At 42.3% G+C, this 21,189-nt stretch overlaps 1 protein-coding gene across 1 annotated transcript in view; it reads left to right on the forward strand.

Moving 5' to 3' along the window:
• Nucleotides 1-21,189, forward strand: part of TRPM8 (transient receptor potential cation channel subfamily M member 8) — a 44,002-nt gene that overhangs the window by 18,707 nt on the left and 4,106 nt on the right. The window contains exons 10-23 of the mRNA XM_068407471.1: nt 418-557; nt 879-1,169; nt 2,089-2,184; nt 3,091-3,220; nt 5,756-5,901; nt 6,668-6,780; nt 7,248-7,464; nt 10,350-10,441; nt 11,442-11,583; nt 13,230-13,401; nt 13,815-13,992; nt 16,728-16,918; nt 19,167-19,266; nt 20,601-20,634. Coding sequence (XP_068263572.1) covers nt 418-557; nt 879-1,169; nt 2,089-2,184; nt 3,091-3,220; nt 5,756-5,901; nt 6,668-6,780; nt 7,248-7,464; nt 10,350-10,441; nt 11,442-11,583; nt 13,230-13,401; nt 13,815-13,992; nt 16,728-16,918; nt 19,167-19,266; nt 20,601-20,634 — 2,042 coding nt within the window. The remainder of the gene's footprint in view (nt 1-417; nt 558-878; nt 1,170-2,088; nt 2,185-3,090; nt 3,221-5,755; nt 5,902-6,667; nt 6,781-7,247; nt 7,465-10,349; nt 10,442-11,441; nt 11,584-13,229; nt 13,402-13,814; nt 13,993-16,727; nt 16,919-19,166; nt 19,267-20,600; nt 20,635-21,189) is intronic.

Below are 21,189 nucleotides of genomic sequence, written 5' to 3' on the forward strand. Positions count from 1 at the left end.
CTCTCTACTACTCCAGCAGAGCAGAACTGGTGCTCTGTGAAGGTTGCTGTGCTGACCTCATTTTCCTGTCCATGCATGGAGAAAGCCTATGAATGTTACAGCTTCCCATGACACTTCTTGTGTAGGGCCCCACTGGGAATCCTGCAGAATTTCTTTTGTGTAGAGGATGCGGGACACTGAGGAGACTGAAGGAAATGTGCTGATTTTGGTTGATGAGGTGCTTCTAGCAGCTCCTTTGTGGCCTGTTTTAGACCATAAATATGTCTCTAAGCCTCCAGCATCCTCTAAAACACAATCAGGAAGATGCGCATGAGTCTGGGGAAAGACACTTCATTAAGGGTCTTGTCAGCTAGAGCGTGAAAAGCAGAGACAAATAAGTATGCCAAGAAGCTCTTCTGTCTCTGGTCTTTTACCTAGAGGATTGTTCCTCCTCTGCAGCTTTCAGCACCAATGAACATGACAGAGATAACTGGAATGGGCAGCTGAAGCTGCTACTGGAGTGGAACCAGTTGGACCTGGCCAGCGATGAGATCTTCACCAATGACCGAAACTGGGAGGTACAGACCAATTCTGAGTACAGTGATGTGGGACAGGGGAGCAGTGGGAAGAGAGACATCGTAACAGTAGCCACTATCTCAGCACCCCAACCTCTGTGATAAGTAGGAGTGTCTATTCCTCCTTGCGCTGACATCACTGATTGCGAAGTTTATCTGCCCGTGCATGAAGTACTCTAGGCCATCTAACAAAGACAATTGCATGCAGAAAAGAAACCTGATTCTGATGAAAATGTGGCAGATAGCCACATGTGTCAGGCCCTTAAAGTCAGGCTTTAAATGTCTCATGTGCTCCCTAATACTTGCTTTTCCATTTCTCCCTAGTCTGCTGACCTGCAGGATGTCATGTTCACAGCACTAGTGAAAGACAGGCCCAAATTTGTCCGTCTCTTCCTGGAAAATGGCTTGAATCTGAGGAAGTTCCTTACCACAGAGGTCCTTAGAGAGCTGTACACGAACAACTTTAGCAGCTTGGTGTTCAAGAACCTGCAGATCGCAAAGAACTCCTATAATGATGCACTCCTCACATTTGTGTGGAAGATGGTTGAAGACTTCCGAAGAGGTCTCAAAAGAGATGACAAAAATAGCAAAGATGAGATGGAGATACATCTTTCAGTAAGTGATGAACAGTTTGATTCCACTGTGTGTCCCCTGAAAGGAAAAAACAAAAATTATGTTTTGTTTCTGGTATATCAGGATCTGGGCACGAGGAGTTTGGACTCTTATCTTGGTACAGACTCTTGTATCTTAAACCTTGCTTGTTGCAAGGGTGTCAAGCGCCTTCTGGACTTCCTGGTCAGATAGAACCAGACTACTTCGTTATCACAGCACAAGAGGTCCAGATCTGAGTTTCAAAACTGGCGCTCAGGCATTGGATAGGAAACTTTTGAAATCAGTTGTTGGCTTCAGAGATGCAATGCAACACACGTGACATTCAGGGGAAGCTTGGTTTGAAAATGCTGGTTAGCTTTGAGATTTTCCACTAAAGCTTGTGGTTCTTAGAAGTTTTGCTGCTCAGGAGTAATTTTGTGATGGCTTTGCCATCCCCAGGTGCTAGCTGCTCTGAGGCAAAGAAGATGGTGGTATAGAAATTCCTCTCTGTTTATAGTTTTTTGTGAAGTTCAGGGTCTTGCTTAAACACAAAAGGCGTATTGGTATAAAGTTAGTATTCCTTTTAGAGGATGTTAATCTGTGTTCTCTAAACACAAAGTCAAATGGTGAATGAGGCTATCTGAGCTGCAAGGGTTAAAGCAGAAAATGGTTTTGACCCAAATTTCCTTTAATGCGAACTTTAGGAAAATCAAGCTGATTTTTCCACACCAAATAGGAAAATATAAGGGTTTAATATAAATATAAAATATAAACTAACTTACAGTAGTGTGTGACAAGTGCCAGATAGCCGAGAGGGGGTTGGTGGGCTGGCTGTAAAAGGAAGAAAACACGAAAACAGGAGAGTGGTGGGCTCTAAGGACTTTTTCCACTTGAAAACAGTTTAGTGAGCTTAGGTCTGAGGAGTTGTTGCTCTTTCTTTCAGGATGAGTGTCCTATCACAAGGCATCCATTGCAAGCTCTGTTTATCTGGTCAGTTCTTCAGAACAAGAAAGAATTGTCTAAAGTCATTTGGGAGCAAGTAAGTTGAATTCTCCTTTATTCCTCTTTGCAAACAGCACTGTGGTGCTCCTTGTCTTTGGTTTGTTGGCCTTTGAAGGCTCTGGATTTATCTTCAAACACAAAACCACAATAGATAATTGCTGGATGGCTCTGTAAGTAGGTTTAGTATTAACCATTTTGTGTTTGCATGTGGATTTCATACTTTCCTTTCCTAATGTCTTGTGTGAGTCAGCAGTCCAGCTAGCATTTACCTATAGTTGTATGTTCTCATCTGTGTTCAAGCTTGGATGCTGAGTTCCCACCCGTTCCATAACATGGATGTGTTCTGATCCCAGGTATTTGATTGAAACCCACTTCTAGTTCTAATTAATACATTTAGTGATGATTGTATCAAATACATAATTCACAGGCTGTAAATGTGAAGCTAATGAAAGCAAAGCTAATGGATGCTCGTGCTCATGTTGGTCTTTGTGTCTGAAACAGAGTGCTTCTTCCCTGTACGTATAGATGTTTTGAATGGAATGGACTAGTGTAGTCTGGGCAGCTCTGGGTACACCCAACTGGTCCAGATGGGTGGACAGTGAAAGTGGTAGTGTAGCTCATGGCAGAGCAGACCCTGTTTTGTGACTCTTCAGCCAGAGATGCAAAACAGATATACAACTGTTAAACACAAGACCTTTTCAGACTGGTCAAAAAGATGTTATCACACCAGTATGCTGATGGTTGCCAACTGTTTTGTGGAACTGGATCTTCATTTGCCAGTCTTGACTGGCAACTGAGCAGCTGCAAAAAAGGGTGTTAATTTTTAAAGACTCTATCTCATTCCCTTTCTCAGGGAAAGGGAATCTCAATCCCTTTCTCAGATTTCCCTTTTATCTCAGCCCTCATGCAGAGGGCTTTGCATGACTTAACTCTCTCTCCATAGACCAGAGGTTGCACTTTGGCAGCGCTTGGGGCCAGTAAGCTCCTGAAAAGCATGGCGAAGGTAAAGAATGATATAAATGCTGCTGGTGAGTCTGAGGAACTCGCTAACGAGTATGAGACAAGAGCAGTAGGTAAGTGCCTTCTTTAAGTCCTTTAAAAATGTAGTAGAAGGGGTCAGGAAATTGTTTCCTTTCTTGGAACATTACTTGTTTAAATGATCTCCAGGTCTGATGCGTAGCAATGATTGCGTAGTAATGTTTTTATTTTGTGCAGAAAACAAACTGATAACCTTGCTGGTTTTATTCAGCAAAATGCAAGGCAAGATAATTCATTCAATTTGCCTGAAATGCTGCCCAGAAATTTAGCCTGATTTATAAAGAAAAGAAATGACATGTCAAAATGAAGTAGAAAGAAAGATTTATTTAGAAAACTAGATATCCAACATTAAATGCTTCCCTTTAATGTCAAAATGTGTTTTTGCTGCTTGGAAATCTCTTCCACACCATCTGCTCCCGGTAGAAACTGTCGTGTCTGAACAGTTTGCCTCCAAAAGTGGGTGTGGGGGGAGTTGCTAGAGAGTTTCTTTCATTGGGAAGAAAAGCTACCTAGCTCTAATGGCAAGGCTGAAGAAGGGTGCCCAGAAATAGCAAGGAGAACAGAGAATAAGAGAAGCTTTCTGCATGAGTGCTGGTAATATTCAGGTTGAGAAAAGCGACCCTTCAAATTTGCAGGAGTACTTTTGGGGACTGAGAATAAATTGCAAGTAAAAAGTGGATTGGATTCCCAAATTCTGAACTGCAAAATCATATACCTTCCTTATTCTAAGATGACAAGCAATATTGTTGCTCATTAAGAATGCAGATCTGGCTCAGGTTTTTTTTCTTTTATATGACCTTCAGTTTCTCCATTTGCAAGGACTGACAGTTATTCAGAATTCAGCCCTGCATCTCATCGGCTGGAGTGACCAATAATTTCTTATTTAATGAGGATAATGGGTGACAGGAGAGCAGGGGGGTGTGTTGTGTTTTTTTTTTTTTAGAACTTCCATTTCGTGAGCAATAATGCTAATGTTTCCTCAGCATCTAGTTATCCTGCAAATTATTCAGGGAAACATGCAAATGAAAGCCAGCACAGTTGGCAGATACCAGAGCAGGGATTAATTTGTAGCACCCTCAACTTACAAGTTGAAGCTTACCTGTGGTGTGCACCCTGTGGAGCAGGACCTTGGTTCCTAAATGTGGAAGGAAATACATCACAGTGTTGCCTCTGGGGCTTTATTGCAGGTTGTGGCCTTGTTCTCTTGCCTGGTGCAGAAAACAGTGGATCTTTAACTTCATTGCTGCCCAGCAATTTGCTGTCATGGCCATAAGTCAGATTAGGTGACAGTTAAGGTGTAATAGCCCTGCAGGTTGAATAGGGAACCATTGAAATGTTGCTGGAAAGGGCTTCTGGAGGCATCTAGTCCAGCCTTCTCGTTGAGGTGGTGTTATCACCAGACTAAATGAGTTCAGTGATGGCTTCTTTTAGCTGAATCTTGAAAATCTCTATAGATATGGATATTGTTTTATTGCTCCTAAAAGCAGACCATGTTTATTCCTTTTCTGGGGCTCATGGAGACTGGGTTGACCTGTTGAACTTGAGCCTTATTTTTATTTGTGTGTATCAGCAAAGCTATTTCACTATCCACTAAGGAGTGGCACAAGGCCACACTGAAAATACCTTGCTCGTTACCAGAAAGTTCTCCTACTTCACAAGGTGAAAACTGCTTAAATAGACTTTCTTAAAGGTATCTATAGCCCTCAGGCCTGATTATTCAGCAAGATGTTGAGAAGTGAACAGGGTCCCTTTGAAGTGTGTCTATCAAGATCTGTCTGCATATTGCAGTGTATGGGGTAATACCAGCCGAAAGCATTGCTGTATGTGTGCATCCTCGCAGTTATGGTAACAGCTGTTTGTGAAATGCCTGCAAAAATGCACTGTTGAAGAGAAGAGCTTCTGGTGAAGGCTGGTGTGTTTTATAAGAGGCTGGATCGCTCTTCAGGGCAGTTGTGCTCTGTCCCAGATACACCAACAGCACTGCCTTTGAGTGGGAAATGTCCAGAGCTGGAAAGAGAAATCATTTTTCACTCTACACACATCATTAGTGGCAAAAATCTATGGGCAGAATAAGATGCTCATAGCTCTTCTAAAACGACTATCTTTGCGATGTATTTCCCAATGAAAAAGCATCAGATTCTGCCCTTGTTGTTCAACTCCACTATTAATATGGGACTACTGTGACTAAGTCATTAGATCAGTGCTAAATGAACGAAAAGAAGATGAAACAAGCAGATAGACTGAGTCATTTGAGTAGGAGAAGTTAATATTTTTTACTCAATTTTTAGTGCAGAACTCAACTTAATGCTATCTCTGTGTGAGCTGATTTAGTATTACAGTTTTCCATCCAGACGTGAATTCTGTGTGAAAGCTTAATACACGCAAGTGGGGTTATAAAGCAATGCACACATTGTTTTACTGTGCTGAAAATGTGGAAAGAGTTCTTGTATCTGCATGCTTTAATATTAAAAATGTTATACGTTGGAAATCACTGAAGACAATTGCACCCAAGTTGGTGGGAAATTGAGTCTGAAATTGGAGCTCAGTGTGGGGCTGCCTCTTTCCTCCAGAGCTATTCACCGAGTGCTACAGCAATGATGAAGAACTAGCTGAGCAGCTGCTGACCTATTCCTGTGAAGCCTGGGGAGGGAGCAATTGTCTGGAACTGGCAGTGGAAGCTAAAGACCAGCAATTCATTGCACAGCCAGGGGTGCAGGTAATGTCAGTAAAAAGAAGGTGCACAGATTACTGTAACTCTTGTGATCTGAGTAACTGAAAAAAAAGTGAATATTCTTACTGTGAAAATGCTGCATCTATGTGAACAGTCTGTGAAAGGCCAATGCTCAGATACTGTCCTTGTGGAAGTGAGAGCCTCCAGGCAAGATTTCCCACCTCTGTGAACATGGAGCTTTGCATGGCAGCAGTGTAGACGTGTCATGCAGCGTGGTCACAAAACCAGTGTTTGCAGTGCTGTGAAATGCACCCCAGGGAGCACTGACTGTGGCTGTGTAGCTCCTCTTCTTGAAATAGGAGGTGGCTGATTTGCCCACAAATGCTAAGTCAGGAGGGGAAGACTTGATTTAGAGCTGTAAATCATAATGAGCTGGATGATAAAGACTGCCTGAAGTGACTTCTCCTTTGGCACAACTCCCAGGTAGGCACAGTGTGGATGTACTGCCCAGCATGAAGTATCTTCTAAATTGGGTCAAGTCCTGCTCAGCCTCACTTCAAACTCCTTGTCACGTAGAATGAGGAATGGCTGGACTAAGGAACCAGCACACTGTTACCAATGCAGAAAGCTTTCTGTATTGTTGAAACAGGAATCCCAGTTATCTTGATTGAAATCTCAAAGTTTTGTTGGTTGGTTGGTTTTTTTTGGGTTTTGTTTTTTTTTTTTTACTAAATCAGATGTCCTCTAATAAGATTCTTAGGCTATTTTGTTGCTGTTAGAACAAATGAGGATATTTTCTTCTTCCCTGCAGAATTTCCTTTCCAAGCAGTGGTATGGAGAGATTTCAAGAGATACTAAGAACTGGAAGATTATACTGTGTCTGTTCTTTTTCCCTTTAATAGGCTGTGGTTTCATCTCGTTCAGGTAATCAACTGGCTTCTCATTAGCAGAAGCAAAGCAAGTCAATTAATCATAGAATCATAGGGCAATTCAGGCCAGAAGGGACCTCTGGAGATCATCCAGTCCAACCCCTTGCTCAAAGCAGGGTCAGATAGAGCAGGCTGCCCAGGACAGTGTCCAGTTGGGGTTTGAGTATCTCCAAGGATGGAGACTCACTGGGGAACCTGTTCCAGTGTTCAATCATTCCCAAGTAAAGATATTTAATGGCTCAATGAGCTTTTGACAGATCCTGTCATCACTCTGCTCTGAAGTTAAGATGTGCCAATTTATGTGCGTGCCTGAAGTCAGTGGATGCAGAATGGCATTACCTTTAAAGTAGTGTCCTGTGCTAGACTTTGCACCTTTCTCGTTTTCACTTTGATGAAGAGCACAAATGTTTCCAGGCATAAAAGCTGTGCTTTTGAGACCTTTTCCCTCTTTTAATTCCTCAGGAAAAAGCCTGTGGAGAAGAGTAAGAAACTCTTCTTGTATTATGTGTCTTTCTTCACCTCCCCCTTTGTGGTCTTCTCCTGGAATGTCATCTTCTACATCGCTTTCCTGTTGCTCTTCGCCTATGTGTTGCTTATGGATTTCCAGAAGGAACCTACCGTCCTGGAGATGATCCTTTACGTGCTGGTCTTCATTCTGCTTTGTGATGAAGTGAGACAAGTAGGCAGCTCTTGCAAACCAAAAATGTTTAGTGCTAGATTAAAAGCCTTGTATTTTTTCTCCTCCTAGTAGTGTAAGGCAGTGCAGGCTGCTTCTCAGTTACAGGGGAACCACTTCTTGGGAGATATGTTCAGGCAACTTAAAGCACAATGAATTTTTTTTTTTTCCCCTGATGTTCAATTTCTGCTTGTGCCCCAATAGCTGCAGTGTCCATGCACCAAGAGGAATATGTATTGACTTTGAGGCTGTGTGGATAAGCTGATGCCAGTGGAGATATTTCTCAGGAATGCTTGACTTGGCTTGCCAAAGCAGTTGAGAATAGGAGGTTAGATTTAACACATTTATCTGCGTGCATACCTCTAAATCAAGTGATTCCTGCCTCTCTTTTCCACATCCCCTCCACCTTTTTTTTTTTTTGACCAATGAACAATACCATTATGTATTTCTGTTTATTTTTTAATCATAAATACAGTTTTTGCTTGTTTCACGTAGCCCCAAGGACCAGCTTTGGACTGCCTGCTTTGCTGGTGTAGGAACAGCATGTGGGACTGCCTTTATAGCCAGCCACGTAGTTGATATTCTTCTCATTTCACATGTAAGGGGACATGTGAAATAAGTTGGTTTTCAGGCAAGCGGGTCCCTACCATTCAGTGTTCAGAATAGTGGGAAGATGCTGGTGAAATCAGAAGAGAAATGGGTGTGTGGCTTCAGTGCAGTGCTGCTTTCTGATTGTCCTGTAAGGCATTAGTCTCCTCATGAGTGTTTGTGGGTCATCTGCTGGATCAGACCACCCTGCGGTAACATTTCTTACGTGAGCTCAGATGACATTGCTGAGTGTTGATGTTACTGTGCTTAACTTGCTGTGTGGTCTTTTTCCTTTCTAATAGTCAAGGTGGTACCCTGTTTAAGGCAACTTTACTTGCTAAGGAAAATGGGGGAAAAATAATACTTTGTTGCAATGAAAACGCTAATGGAGTGTTTGTTTCTGCTGATTTAGGTTCTGGTGTCTCTGGACCTGTCCTTGCACTTCCCATGTGTACCCAGCAATAATCTTGGGGGAAAGCCTTAGGGATAGAAACCTTTTTTCCTACCGATGTCACTATTTATTTCTACCCTGAGCAGGTAGAACAGCTTCAGATCCCAGTAATCCCATTAATAGCTGGTGGCCAGACTGTACCAATTTGATTGTGGGAGTGGAGGCTGCTGAAACCAGAGACTTCATTGAAGATTTAAAGTTATCTTAAGCCAGTGTCCTGGCTTCAAACCAATGTTGCTAAGGAGCAAAACACAGAGCGCTGTCCCAAGTCTCTAAGCTTCTCAGCAAAATTTTTCCTTGGCTTCCTCTGAGATAGACTGGGTATGCATTGGTCCAACTCTGCAGTCAAAATAGTATCTATGTCCTTAATATTTAAAAAAAAGGGATGTCTCAGATTTTGTTTTCACATCAAAGGAAGAGTAATGTTGCCTGGGGTTCCGCTGTAGCTGCTGCAGTCGGATAACTAGTTTTGAGGAGAAATCAGCCCTCTGATTAGAGAGTGGTGTGTCTGTGGAGGTGACAGCTACTAGAAAGTGCTCCAAATGTAAAGCAGATTGTTTCATTGTTCAGGAGAACTGAACTGTATCTGAACTGTAAGCCACTGGCTCAGGCCTATTTTCACTTCTGATGGTTTTAGAGATTTTTAACTAGCTGGAGCTACTTTCTGATATCCTATTTAGAGCTGTCATGGCAATAGTGAAATCAGAGATGCCTTTTTCCTGCAATCTTCTTAGCCACATGGATGTAGCCTTCAGCCAGGTGAGTGGGTAGACTTGTGGGGTGTGCAGGAAAGCCTAGTTTTCTCAGAGAAGGAATCTGGACAGAACCTCTATGCATGTTAACTCTTAGCTCTGGGAACTACTTGGTATTTGAAGGACTGAACTACACTGCAATCTCAGTTATTCTTACTTGTTTGCATGCATCTGCCTGTTTTTTCCCTTTCTGCTGTAGACCAAAACCTACTTTCTTTCCTCTATCTGCAGTTGTGCCCTTAATATAAAAGGCATCAAGCTTAAACCTGCTGCGTTTAATACAGCTGTAGTGCAGTGATACACTTACTGCTTTGTGAAAGACATTTGGACCCTATGCATCTAGCTGTTCGCATAAAACACCAGTTCACTGTCACATATAGCAAGACAACTTAGGTTTGATGTAGGGAGTTACTAGACAGAAACAGCCCAATGTCATGGGTGTCAGACATGCTGTCCCCACTCAGTGCTCAACCTTTGGTACCTTAAATAGTAAGAAAGCTGTGTACGTGTCCCAAGATGCTGAAATAGTGTCTGGTAATATCTTGAGGCTGACACCCCGGTAGCTGCCACACCTGTCCATCTTCAGCAATGCAACCCATGACGTGAAGAAAATGCCACAATTGTGCAACTGGAATAGCAAAGTGGGGCTCTCTACTCATAGCTCCTTCTGCGTTTAGAAGAAAACTCCCCTCGATCTCTGTTTCCCATAAAAGCGCTGAGAGCAGAACTGCCTTCCTTGGATATGCCGGTTATAGAGAAATTCACTGATCAGTACTCTCCTAAGCTTTGGTTATTTCAATGCAAATTAAAAAGAATTATGATCAGAGACTTGGCCTATTTCTTCAGGCCTGGTGGAGGTTTCTCCTGGTTAAATTTTACTTGTCCTAATGAGTTACCTCTGACTTGTATCCTGAAGTTGGTTCTTGTGCAAACTCTATGTCCAGGATACAGTACCAGTCAGTCTGGAAATGGGCAGAGATTCTCACTAGACTTGCAATTCAGAAGTAGAGCGCCAGGTAATTAAAAGAATAAATTAAATCTGCATCTTTGATCAAAAGCATGTGCGGTGGTTACTTGCTGCTCTTTTTCCTTTCCAGTGGTACATGAATGGCAGTAAGTATTTCTCAGATCTGTGGAATGTTATGGATACACTAGCAATCTTCTACTTCATAGCAGGGATTGTGTTCAGGTGAGTACTGCCTTTTCTTGTGGCCATGTTATGGCTTTGCTTCCTTTCTGGGTTTTGACTATGTGTAATGAGATTTTGGGAAATGTTCTTGAAACTGCCTGTTCTTTATGAAGGCCCCAATACTGCCAAGTCTTGACACTAAATCTTTAAAACCAAATAAAGTAATAAAATAAAGTGATTGGGGGAACATCTGCATGCCATATTTTCTCTTTTTTTTTTTTTTTATTTAATAGAAGTTGAGTCTATCCCTGAAATCAAAGGTGGCTTTCCTAAACTCAGATCTTTTTGGGCCAGCAGGACAGCCCTTCTTAATGCTTAGGTTTGGGTGAGCATGTTTAGAAGATGACTGAAATAGACTTAGGGTTCATGACAATGCCTTCAAGATTGGCTGTATAGAGCATATCAGACAAAGTTGCAGGGTAAGGTGGCTAGTATCTCAGAGAGTCAGAAGTTCTTTGGGATTTTCCCTGGTTCCTGTTATTGACTATTTTATAGGGTAATCTGGAGTCCTTGAGCTTTAGTCTGTTGTATTTAAGGGGACTGTAATTGTACCTACAAGAGTCTTACAGAATGTCATTAGCTCATATAAGCTGTTTTACATGAATGGGTGAGTTAACAACCATGACAAACGATGAAACACATTTTACAGTGCAGTTGTTTGGTCAACTGTAACTTAATTCTTGTTGTCTCAGTGCAGCAGAGTGGTTGTTGCACTGAGATGTTTTTGGAGGGCTGTGGGAGTTTCTTTGTTCATAGTTTTAGAGGGGAAGAGGAGACACAGTGACTAACTAAGATAGTAAGGGTGTAAACAAAGTGTGCAGTTAAACAGTTCTACCACATGTCATCTGCTGGGAGTGGGTGGGAGAGGGCATGGGGCTGTGCATAGCTGTGCTCTGGTTTCCAGTTACTCATTTCCACTCCCCGTTTCAGTGTATTTTTACCTGACTTCAGCGTGCTTTACCCAATGCTTCTCTTAATTTTCTTTTACTGTCTCCATCAGGCTTCACTCATCTGATGAAAGCTCTTGGTATTCTGGGAAAGTCATTTTCTGTTTGGACTACATAGTTTTTACCCTGAGGCTGATCCATATTTTCACTGTTAGCAGGAATTTAGGACCCAAAATTATTATGCTGCAAAGGATGGTAAGATTCTGGCAGCTATTCAAGAGAGTCTAAATAAATGATGTGAGATGCCTTGTTTTTCCTCAAGAGTGAAAATCACCACCATTCTGATGATAGCAGCAAGTTCTCTCCTTCTCTTAAATCTGCTAAATAGGATTAATTAAGATTTAAATAGGACCTAATTAAGAGCAAAGCCTTTTTCTCTACCTCCGCAAGGGAGAAAATAAAGATCAGGCTGATGAACAGAAGAAGAAACTTGCTTCCTGGTAGCTTTTGTCTGACATGTCTCAAATGTTTCAGTGGTATATTCCATCACTCTTGTTGCTCATGCGAGCATTCCCCAAACAAGACAAAGAAAATAAATTATATAGGAGGAGGATTTCTGTCTTCCACTGCATCCATCACACCAGGAACTGGAGAAGTGACTGGTGAGGAGCCTCTCATGGCGTGGCCTTACTGATTCTGTCCTTTGTAGCTGGAGGGTATGTTTAATAGCAGACTGTGGAAGGTAATAGGAAGAGAGGGGAGTTCCATATAATACAGATGTGGCTTGCTGTAGGTGTGGGAATGAGGAGCACTGGAGAGCTGGAGTACGTCTGCTTGAATCTGTGCATGTCACTTGGAGCTGATCTTCTCTCCAGTGATACCTCTGCATGGCCACACATGCCTACTCCAAAGAAAAGAGATCTGAAGTGCACTCAACATGGGGAGTGTTTGGGGAGTGGCACTCAAAGGGCACGTGAAGCGAGTATTGTTAGATGTCTTTAGGAGAGGTTTTCCTTATCTTTCTGCATTTCTACAGTGGTTGGGTTGTCTTGTGCCATAGCAAAGGCTTGGCGTATACGGAATTTAAAAATGAGCTGTATGGTGACAATGGGAGTAGTAATAGTGGTCTGCAGCTTACCCAGCAAGCCTTTATTTTGCCTTGTACCACTGCTGCAAAGCTGAAGTTTAGAGATTACCTGGTCCTAAAGTGCCTTATGATATGGAAGCAACAACACAGGATTGTTTCCTGTACATCTTCCTCTTGTTTGGCCTTCTTCAAAAGGGACAAGTTTTTGAGTAAGTCTAATAATAAAGATGCTTGGGGCTAGTGGAAAGGCAGATATTGACGGAGGGGGGATCTGCAATAAATGGGAAAGCTCAGCTAAGATATTACCAGTCTTCAGTTATCTGTATATTGTTAAGAGCCAGAAATCCATGAAACTGTTAGCTGGTGTCTGGACTATAAACACTGGTTTGAAGCCATCCAGAGTGGCATTTTCAGAAGGGGTGGCTGCTTTCACCTGACACTCGACTGCAGGGTCTACAGCTACAGTTGTTGCATAAATAGTCTTTGTACGTGGACTTGGCTCTTGTGGGTGGAGCCTATCCGACACTAGGGGCATATCCTATATTCTGAAACGTGCCTTAGTTTTATGGTTGCGTAAACATTTTTGAAGTTCCCTGAGTGGGAATGGTCAATTATTTGCATGTGTGTGTGTTGGTGACTGTAATTTATGGAGCAGTGATCTGAAAGCTTGCATTAAAATGGTGCTAACTTGTGTAGGCTTTTCTAATGTTTGTTCTCCCCACTAATATGAAATCAGGGAGAAAAAAAGCCATGAGTGACTTGCAACAGGCATGCAGTGGGGCACTGATGTGTTTGCTTGTTGTCCTTTTTTTAGATGATAGATGTCTTCTTCTTCCTATTCCTCTTTGCTGTGTGGATGGTGGCCTTTGGAGTGGCCAGGCAAGGCATCCTGAGGAAGAACGAGCACCGCTGGGAGTGGATATTTCGATCCGTCATCTATGAGCCATACCTGGCTATGTTTGGCCAGTACCCTGATGATGTTGATGGTAGCTATCTTATGTGGGAAGCTATCCTGGGTGGGTGGAAGGCTCTGTCCTTTCAGTGGTTGTCCTGTCCTGTGTTGACCCCTTTCCTTTGAGCAGCAACGAGGCAAGGGTTTATGTCTGATGGGACATAAAACCCGGGGAAGTGGTTGAGTCACCATCCATGGAAGTATTTAAAAGACATGTAGATGTGGTGCTCAGGGACATGGTTTAGTGGTGGACTTGGCAGTGTTACGTTAATAGTTGCATTTGATGATCTTGGAAGTCCTTTCCAACCAAAACAATTCAGTGATTCTGTGGGGAGGCAGGGAAGGAGGAGGCCACACATATTGTGGTCAGTGGCAGTACCTGGGGCTTGACCCAACAGAAAGAAGGGGAGAAAGCTCACTGTTTGCTCTCTGTTCTTACCCTCTGAGGCACCACCTACAACTTTGACCGCTGCACCTTTTCTGGGAATGAGTCCAAGCCCTTGTGTGTGGAGCTGGATGCCAACAACAAACCCCGCTTCCCAGAGTGGATTACCATTCCTCTTGTCTGCATTTACATGCTCTCAACTAACATCCTCCTTGTGAACCTGCTCGTGGCCATGTTTGGGTACGTAATAAAGGAGCGATCACTTGCTTGTGATCTCTGTATCAGTATCCCTCTGAGAAAGGGAATGAAGTCCTGGGAAACAGCAGGAAGCCAGCCCTTGGACTCTGCCTGTGTCTTTTGCAGAGGAATTGCTAGGAGTAATCTGGACAGGGTTCCTAGCTTGAAACGGACCTCTCAAGTTAAGGGTGTGGTGTGGGAAGGTGAACAAAGGCAAGGTTATTCAGCATTTCTCTCAGCAGTCTGATCGAAACTGGTACTACATCCTGGGGATGGATTGCTGCCTGGCCTTTTACTACTTCTCTAAGCATCCTTTGCACAGTGGGCTTAATAATAACTCCTGTGGTTCACACAGAGGGTGATAGATGCGTCAGTGCTTTACCAAGTATGAGTTGCTGCACAACTGAGCTCACTAGACTGAATAAATGAGTTATTGTCGCAGTCCTTTTATGACACTATTGTTTTATTAACCAGAACTGCTGTGTGGTGATGATGGGTCTGTTACTGCTCTGGTGGACCTGCTATTTATTGTTCTGACTTATACCACAGGCAACGGGCCACATCTCCTTGGGACATACGAAAGGACTTTGTCTTGAAAAATGCCATCACCTCTGTTTTTATATGGTAATTTATCTGTCTGTGGGTCTACCAGTCAGGAGCCTTATTCTGGCATCTAGTGAGGTGTAACAGCATGCAGGTGGATCAGACACCTGAAATGCGGTGCTGGTAACTGCTGACCTTATCACACAGCCAGCACTGAACTGCCAAATAAAAATGGTGGCTGTTGTGCACATTATCTAATATATGCTGACTGCACTGGGACCAACAAGAACAGGGAAAAGTTTCCTCAGCTTCTTCCAGAAATCTTTGTTGTTTACACTGCAAGCTCTGACACAGAGTTAATAACGGGAAGTCCTTCATATCAGGCTTCTGGAGCGTGTTGCCCTCCTGTCTCACTTTTGACTTGTGAATACAGTTGTATCAGTGCTGTGGCTCTGTTCTCCTTCCCAGCCCTGCTTCTATTCTGCTTTGCGTTCCCTTGCAGCATAACGAAAATACTTACAACCTCTGCGCATCATTCTTGAGGTCCGCTATGTTTATTTTTGTGTGTTTGATGGTACCTTGGCAGTGACAGGCTTGGCAAGAATGTGCTTTGGCAACAAGAGTATTTCTAGAACTGCGAAGGGTGCTTGGTTTGCCTCAAGAGGATCTCCCTTCTGAATAACAATGCAAATTTTTCATGGCCTGGGATGAGATGTATTAGTGTGATGAGTTGAGAACGCCTCAGCTTTGGGATCTGCTCTTCCGTCTGCTCTGAACCTTTCTTCCCGTGCTGAGCTGAGCTCCAAAGACAGTCAGAAATGTGATTTTTGGCAAGGCAGCTAGGACTGCTGCAGCATATCTATTTATTGTACATGTGTTTTCCTAGCCTGCACAGGACCTGGAAATGGAAGACAGGGATTATACTCCCTAGAAAGGGTGAAAGCAATTCACATTAATAAAGAAAAGTATAGCAGTAAGCCAGCTCTACCCTAGAAGCCTTTGATATTTGTTAGAACACTTATTTTAACAGCACCTAATGACAAATGCTCTGGTTTATACAGTTATGCCAGTAAAAATGAGGTTTTGCCAGTTCAGCTTATTTTGTGGACCCAACATGAATTCTCTAACGACACTCTGAGCTTTGCATGGTTCATTTTAACAATAGATTGAACAACTTAATCAAGCAGGAGTGCTGGATTGTAGTGAAGTCAGGAAGCCCAGTGGGCAAACAGCAATCCCAGATGATTTTTTTCTTGATGCAGTTAAACATGTGAATCTGTGATGGCTCTTACTCAGACAAATGTGTACATAGTATTTGTCAGTCTTTAATAATGCTGATGTCTATTAGATGCCAGTCCAATCAATGTCTCTATATGTTGTAATTACAATTATATATTAATTTTAACAACAGAGAATCCAACTTTTTCTTTGCATCCAGTAGGCATTAGCTGAAAAGGATGAATATTACAGTTTAGATACTTCTGAAATTCAGGATTGTATTTATCTTCTAAAACAAAAGATGATTTCTGCCAGGTGAAGGTTTTAGCTTATCTCATGCAAGGGTCTGTTAGGATCTCAACACAGACACTTTGGAAGCATCCATCTGCCATTTAATGTCAGCAATGAAAGGTCAGGCAGTCTGGGAGCTGCTTGCTCTCGGGGTTGTTGCTTTGCTGGGTTCATTACAATGCTTGGTGCAGTAGGTTTGATCCATGCCTGGAGCATTCTTAATGCCTCCACTAAAAATCTCAGGAGCTTTTCATTTTCTGTAGATGTTCTATTTTTAGGTTGGATCTTTTTTTGCTTAGAAAGAAGTTAGATGATGAATTAATGAGACACGGTATCTTGCAAAGAAGCGTTCTGTTCTCATGTGTCTAGGCTGGAAGACAATTGCCTAGAGCTAAGGTAGTGAAAGTATGTGGAGTATTTTCTCCCTGTGCCTGTTTTTTCCAGTTTATTTGTAACTTCAGTTTTTTTTTCTTTTTCTACGGCCTTAGTTACTCCCATTTTCAAATTTCTCATTAAAAAGGAGGATGAACTCAATAACCTCCTGATCAGTAAAAATTACCAGCTCCAGGATGACTTTATGAAAACATGCCCTGCTCTAATAAAGAGGAACACTGTTACTTGGCTCTGATGGAGGTCTTTGGTGAATAACTAATGCTGTATGTATTTTCTCTTTCTTCACCTGTTAGTTACACTGTTGGATCAGTACAAGAGAACAACGACCAGGTGTGGAAGTTCCAACGTTACTTCTTGGTCCAAGAATACTGCAGTCGCTTGACTATCCCTTTCCCTTTTGTCATCTTTGCCTACATATTCATGGTGATGAGGAAATGTTTCAAATGCTGCTGTAAGAAAGAAAGTAAAGAGCCATCTATTTGTTGTGAGTAGGATTATTCCTTACTGCCTAGAAGTCATCTCTGTGGCAGATGCATTGCAACTCTTCCGTGGCATGGTGTGCTTCAACCAGACAGTTAGTGTTTTGGGAATGTAGACCTTGGAGGAGGTGGTTGTACTTGAAATGAGGAGCAGTTCCACTGTGTTGCTGGAAATCTCTTTGATAAGATTCAGATCAAAGCCCCTGGCTGCTTCTCAGCCATAATCTCTCTTCAGTACTCAAGATCTGCACTCTCTGGGATATGGGGAATTATACTCCTGACTCCCTATGCTAAAACTCCAATTGAGCATGGTTGTGATCCCTACCCTTCATACCTTTGGTTTTGGTCTGGTTAGAGAACTTTTGTGTTCTACCGTGAGACCTGCTCCAGTTGACTACTGTGCAGTTATCCAGTGCTTTCTTGTCCAAGCCATTTCAAGGCAGAATTACCTCATGTATGTAAACTAAGTCCTCAAATTATCCTATCAGTTTAGGGTTGCTTATGCTGATTCCTAGCTTTGAAAGGGTTTTTTTGTATTGAAAAAATACACTGAATAAATTATCCAGAGCCTGCAGCAGCTGAGTGTCATCTTCATGGTCTACATGAAAAATGTAAACCATCCTGGTTGTCATTAGCATCTGGTAGTGCATCCCTCCTGCACTGTTCCCAAGTGGCAGAGATCCCTGATCTTACATGCTCTGAATGTTTAGGTAACTTGTACAAGGTGTGATCTTAGTCTCTGCTTGCCACTCTACCTTCTGGAATTGCATTTATTTTTGTCCTTCCATTACAATCTCCCAGCTAAGACAGCTAGTAACTGCTAGGGCAGCCTAGTAGAGCCCAATCTTCTTCAGAGGCTCCTCTGCCTGCTGGTGAGTGATTGAAAGAGAATGCAGAGAGTCTCCTGGCCCTCTGGGCATGGCCAAATGGGCAAACCACCTCAAAAATGCTGGAGTGGCTGAGTTAGTCCTCTAGCTACTTCCCCCTTATTTACTCTGTCAGAGGGCACAGATATGAATTGTTTTAACAAACCTTTTCCCCCCCCCAACAAATGCAGTGCTTTCTCTTTTTTTTTTAAGTGCCATTCAGAAGCAGATGAGAGAGGGTAAGTTGAGTTAATTGACAGACTTATTCCCATCCATCAGCAACCTGGCTGTTGCCCTGCAGCACGGTCTGGATTTGTTATTAGTTTAGGAGAAAGATGCCTGCTTTGAGGTATAAATTTTCTTAGCACTGACTAAATAATTCTGGCTGTCCAAATCACTGTTCCATTTCCTTGCTGGGGAGGTTGTTTAGTTGCAGATATTCCTGCCCAAGTGATGCACTGTTGATGTTGCAGTTCTAAAAGTGAATGAAAGAATTATTTAGAACCAGAATATCATTGAGGTTGAGCTGGTGACAGGAACTGAGAACTGCATGGAGAAAGCACACTAACGTATTGACTATTGCAGAATCCTGGCTTCCCAGCTTTACTCGTAGAAATAGTTGGGATTTGGGTGCTTAAATGGCTGGTGGTATCTGGGAGAACAACTGAGGCTGTGTGAGGTCGGAGGAGCACTGAGTGGAGGAAATGGGGCTTCAGACATTTGCCAGTGTGGGCTGCTTTTGTCTCAGCTAAGTTTTTTTTATTAAAACCCCTGCGGTTTGTGCTGTCCTGTTGGAACAGGGTAGAAGCAGAAGTATTACTCTGGAGGACTTTGATGCCTCAAAGTGGTTTGCTCTGTTTGCTGACGTTACAGCATCAACAGGAGATGCTTTTTAGAGAAGACAATGCGTCATCATTTTGAAATGTTTTAGTTCAATGATAAGTCATACAACATGGTTCTTAACATGTGTTACTTTTAATGATCCAATATGGGATAATGTAGAAATAAATGGAAAGCTTAAACTCAGATAGGAACTTGCTGTAATGTCCTGTGGCTGTTGAACAGCTGCCATTTCACAAAGCATTCGCATTAACCAAGACTCAAAAAATTTCAGAAAGACTTTTGAAGCTTGTTGGGTTTTTTTTTTTATTTCTATTTTCTTTTTTTTTTTTAACCAACTCTGACAGGAGCATACAGTAAAATGCCTTAATGTCATTTTTATCAGTGCTATGTCCCAGGTGGGAAGTGGGCCTGCAAATGCTCTGGATGCAGAGAAGGGAATCATTAGCCTCTGAATGCAAGCACTAACCCAGCCTTTTTGCATCTTAGCATTGGAAAGGCAAATTAACTGAATCTAGTGTTGTTTTTCTTCACATACATTTCACAGGCTCAAAAAATGAGGACAATGAAATTCTGGCATGGGAAGCTGTCATGAAGGAAAACTACCTTGTCAAAATCAATACCAAAGCAAATGATTCATCAGAAGAGTACGTCTGTCCCTCTTTGCCTTCACTCTCTTAACTTTCTATTGAATATTTTTAGTGAAGTCAAGTTTTCAGCAACTCTAAATGTTTACAAACTAATGAGTACATAAATAAGCACCATAAATGTGCCTTTTCTTTTTATTTTTTGAGTAAAATGATGGCTTTTTTGTCAGCTGCTGTGGACTGTCTTCAGAAATAGTTGACTGGGCTGGTAAAATGCTAATGTCAATATTGCAAGCGTTAAAATGGTGTATTATGCACACAGTATCTAGGTAGATGTATTAAACACATTTGTTCAGATGTCTGCCACAGTATTTCCCAAATGATTTCACCTTTCTGTAGTTGAGTCTTTCTATTTTACCACTGGGGGATAAAATATTGTCTTCCTATACTGTTTTGAGATCTCATAATGGAAAGCAGTGCTATAGCTGACTAGTTCTGTAACATCATGCAGTTAGCAGAGAATATTTAGTGTTAGAACTGGAATATCAAGCATTCCCATGGCATCAATCTACATAGAGGTCTGTACTTAATAGCATGAGTAGGAAGGACCTCTGGAGAGGGGAAGGTGCTATTTGGAATGGTGGTATTTGAAGGTTGGTGACTCGGACTACTCTTTGACTGCCAGATCATGCCACTTTATCTTTGGGATCTGCCTCAATGTTTTCACAATAATAGTACAAGAGGAAAGAGAAGTAAGGAAAGCTAGAAAACAGTAACAGTAACCTGCTGTGTATGATGGCATAATTTTGTAGCTAGCTTTCAGCAGCTTCAGTATTTCCCTAAATTGAATTTAAGGGAAGAGCTGACAAGAATGGATAGGAAAGACCAGACTCTTCCATACCCCTCTGCCCTTGCTGTGGACATTGCTGTCCACTTTATGTTAAGACTACCCAGAGGCATTGGATAAGAAGCCAAACAAATACTAAAACATAGCTTTTATACTGAAAGCAGAAGAATCTTGACAAGGAAAACGGAATAGTGCAGCACTAACAGTAATTCATGTGTTAGTAAATATACTTGTAATAAAAACAACACCAAACCACCTGCATCCCTCCCTTCTTGGAAGGACGAAAGACTGGTGTTCCCAAGCAGGGGCATCTGCAGGCAATCTGTTTTGTAACTGACCTCTGACTTCACGCAAAGAGGACGGTCTTCTGACAGCTTCAGACTCTGCAGTTGCCTTAGCTCCACTCATTGGCCAAAGATGAGGATTTAGATCTCTTAGTTCCAGATAGACTTCTGCTGCACAGGTTTGCAAAGAGGGGGGTGGTTAGCCAAGGCTTCTCTAATACCTGGACTCAGTCCTCTCTTCTGTGTCCTCTTTCTGTTTTCAGGATGGTGCATCGATTTAGACAACTGGATGCAAAGGTACTTGTGTTTTGGACAGCTCTGGGGGGGTGTACTTCTCTCTGGTAGAGCAGGTAGTGGTCCACAAGGAAAATGAGCATCACCGAGAGTCACGTGCAGCCTTTGTTACTATCGCCAGGTCCCCATTTTAATTGGGCTTTTTTAATGTACTCCTGTGTACCTTTGTTTCCATACGTAGCTTCATATTGTGCTGGAGAATGAAGTAGAAAGATGGTTGCTTAGTATTGAAGTGTTTCTCAGTATTCCTTGTTGGATGGAATAGAAGTAAAAATAACTTCTATTTTATACAACTGCAATATTCTGCTGTGTAACAGGACCGTGAAACACCGATGGGAAGAGGGGGCGTTACACAGTCAGAGTATGTGTAACACATACTCTTCTTCTCAAACACATGTTCTGTCAAGTTTAGCTTCTAGTGCTGAAGGCATGAGGTAGTTGATTCTACCTTTTTGTTGTTTAATCTCTGCTTATGACATGAAGTAGCAGTTCAGATATATTGTGGCAAGCCTGCTGGTGCTTCAGATAGCACAGGCAACACCTGCTCGGTAAACAAAG

This window comes from Nyctibius grandis, chromosome 9 (assembly GCF_013368605.1).
Source record: "Nyctibius grandis isolate bNycGra1 chromosome 9, bNycGra1.pri, whole genome shotgun sequence".
Lineage (NCBI taxonomy): Eukaryota > Metazoa > Chordata > Aves > Nyctibiiformes > Nyctibiidae > Nyctibius > Nyctibius grandis.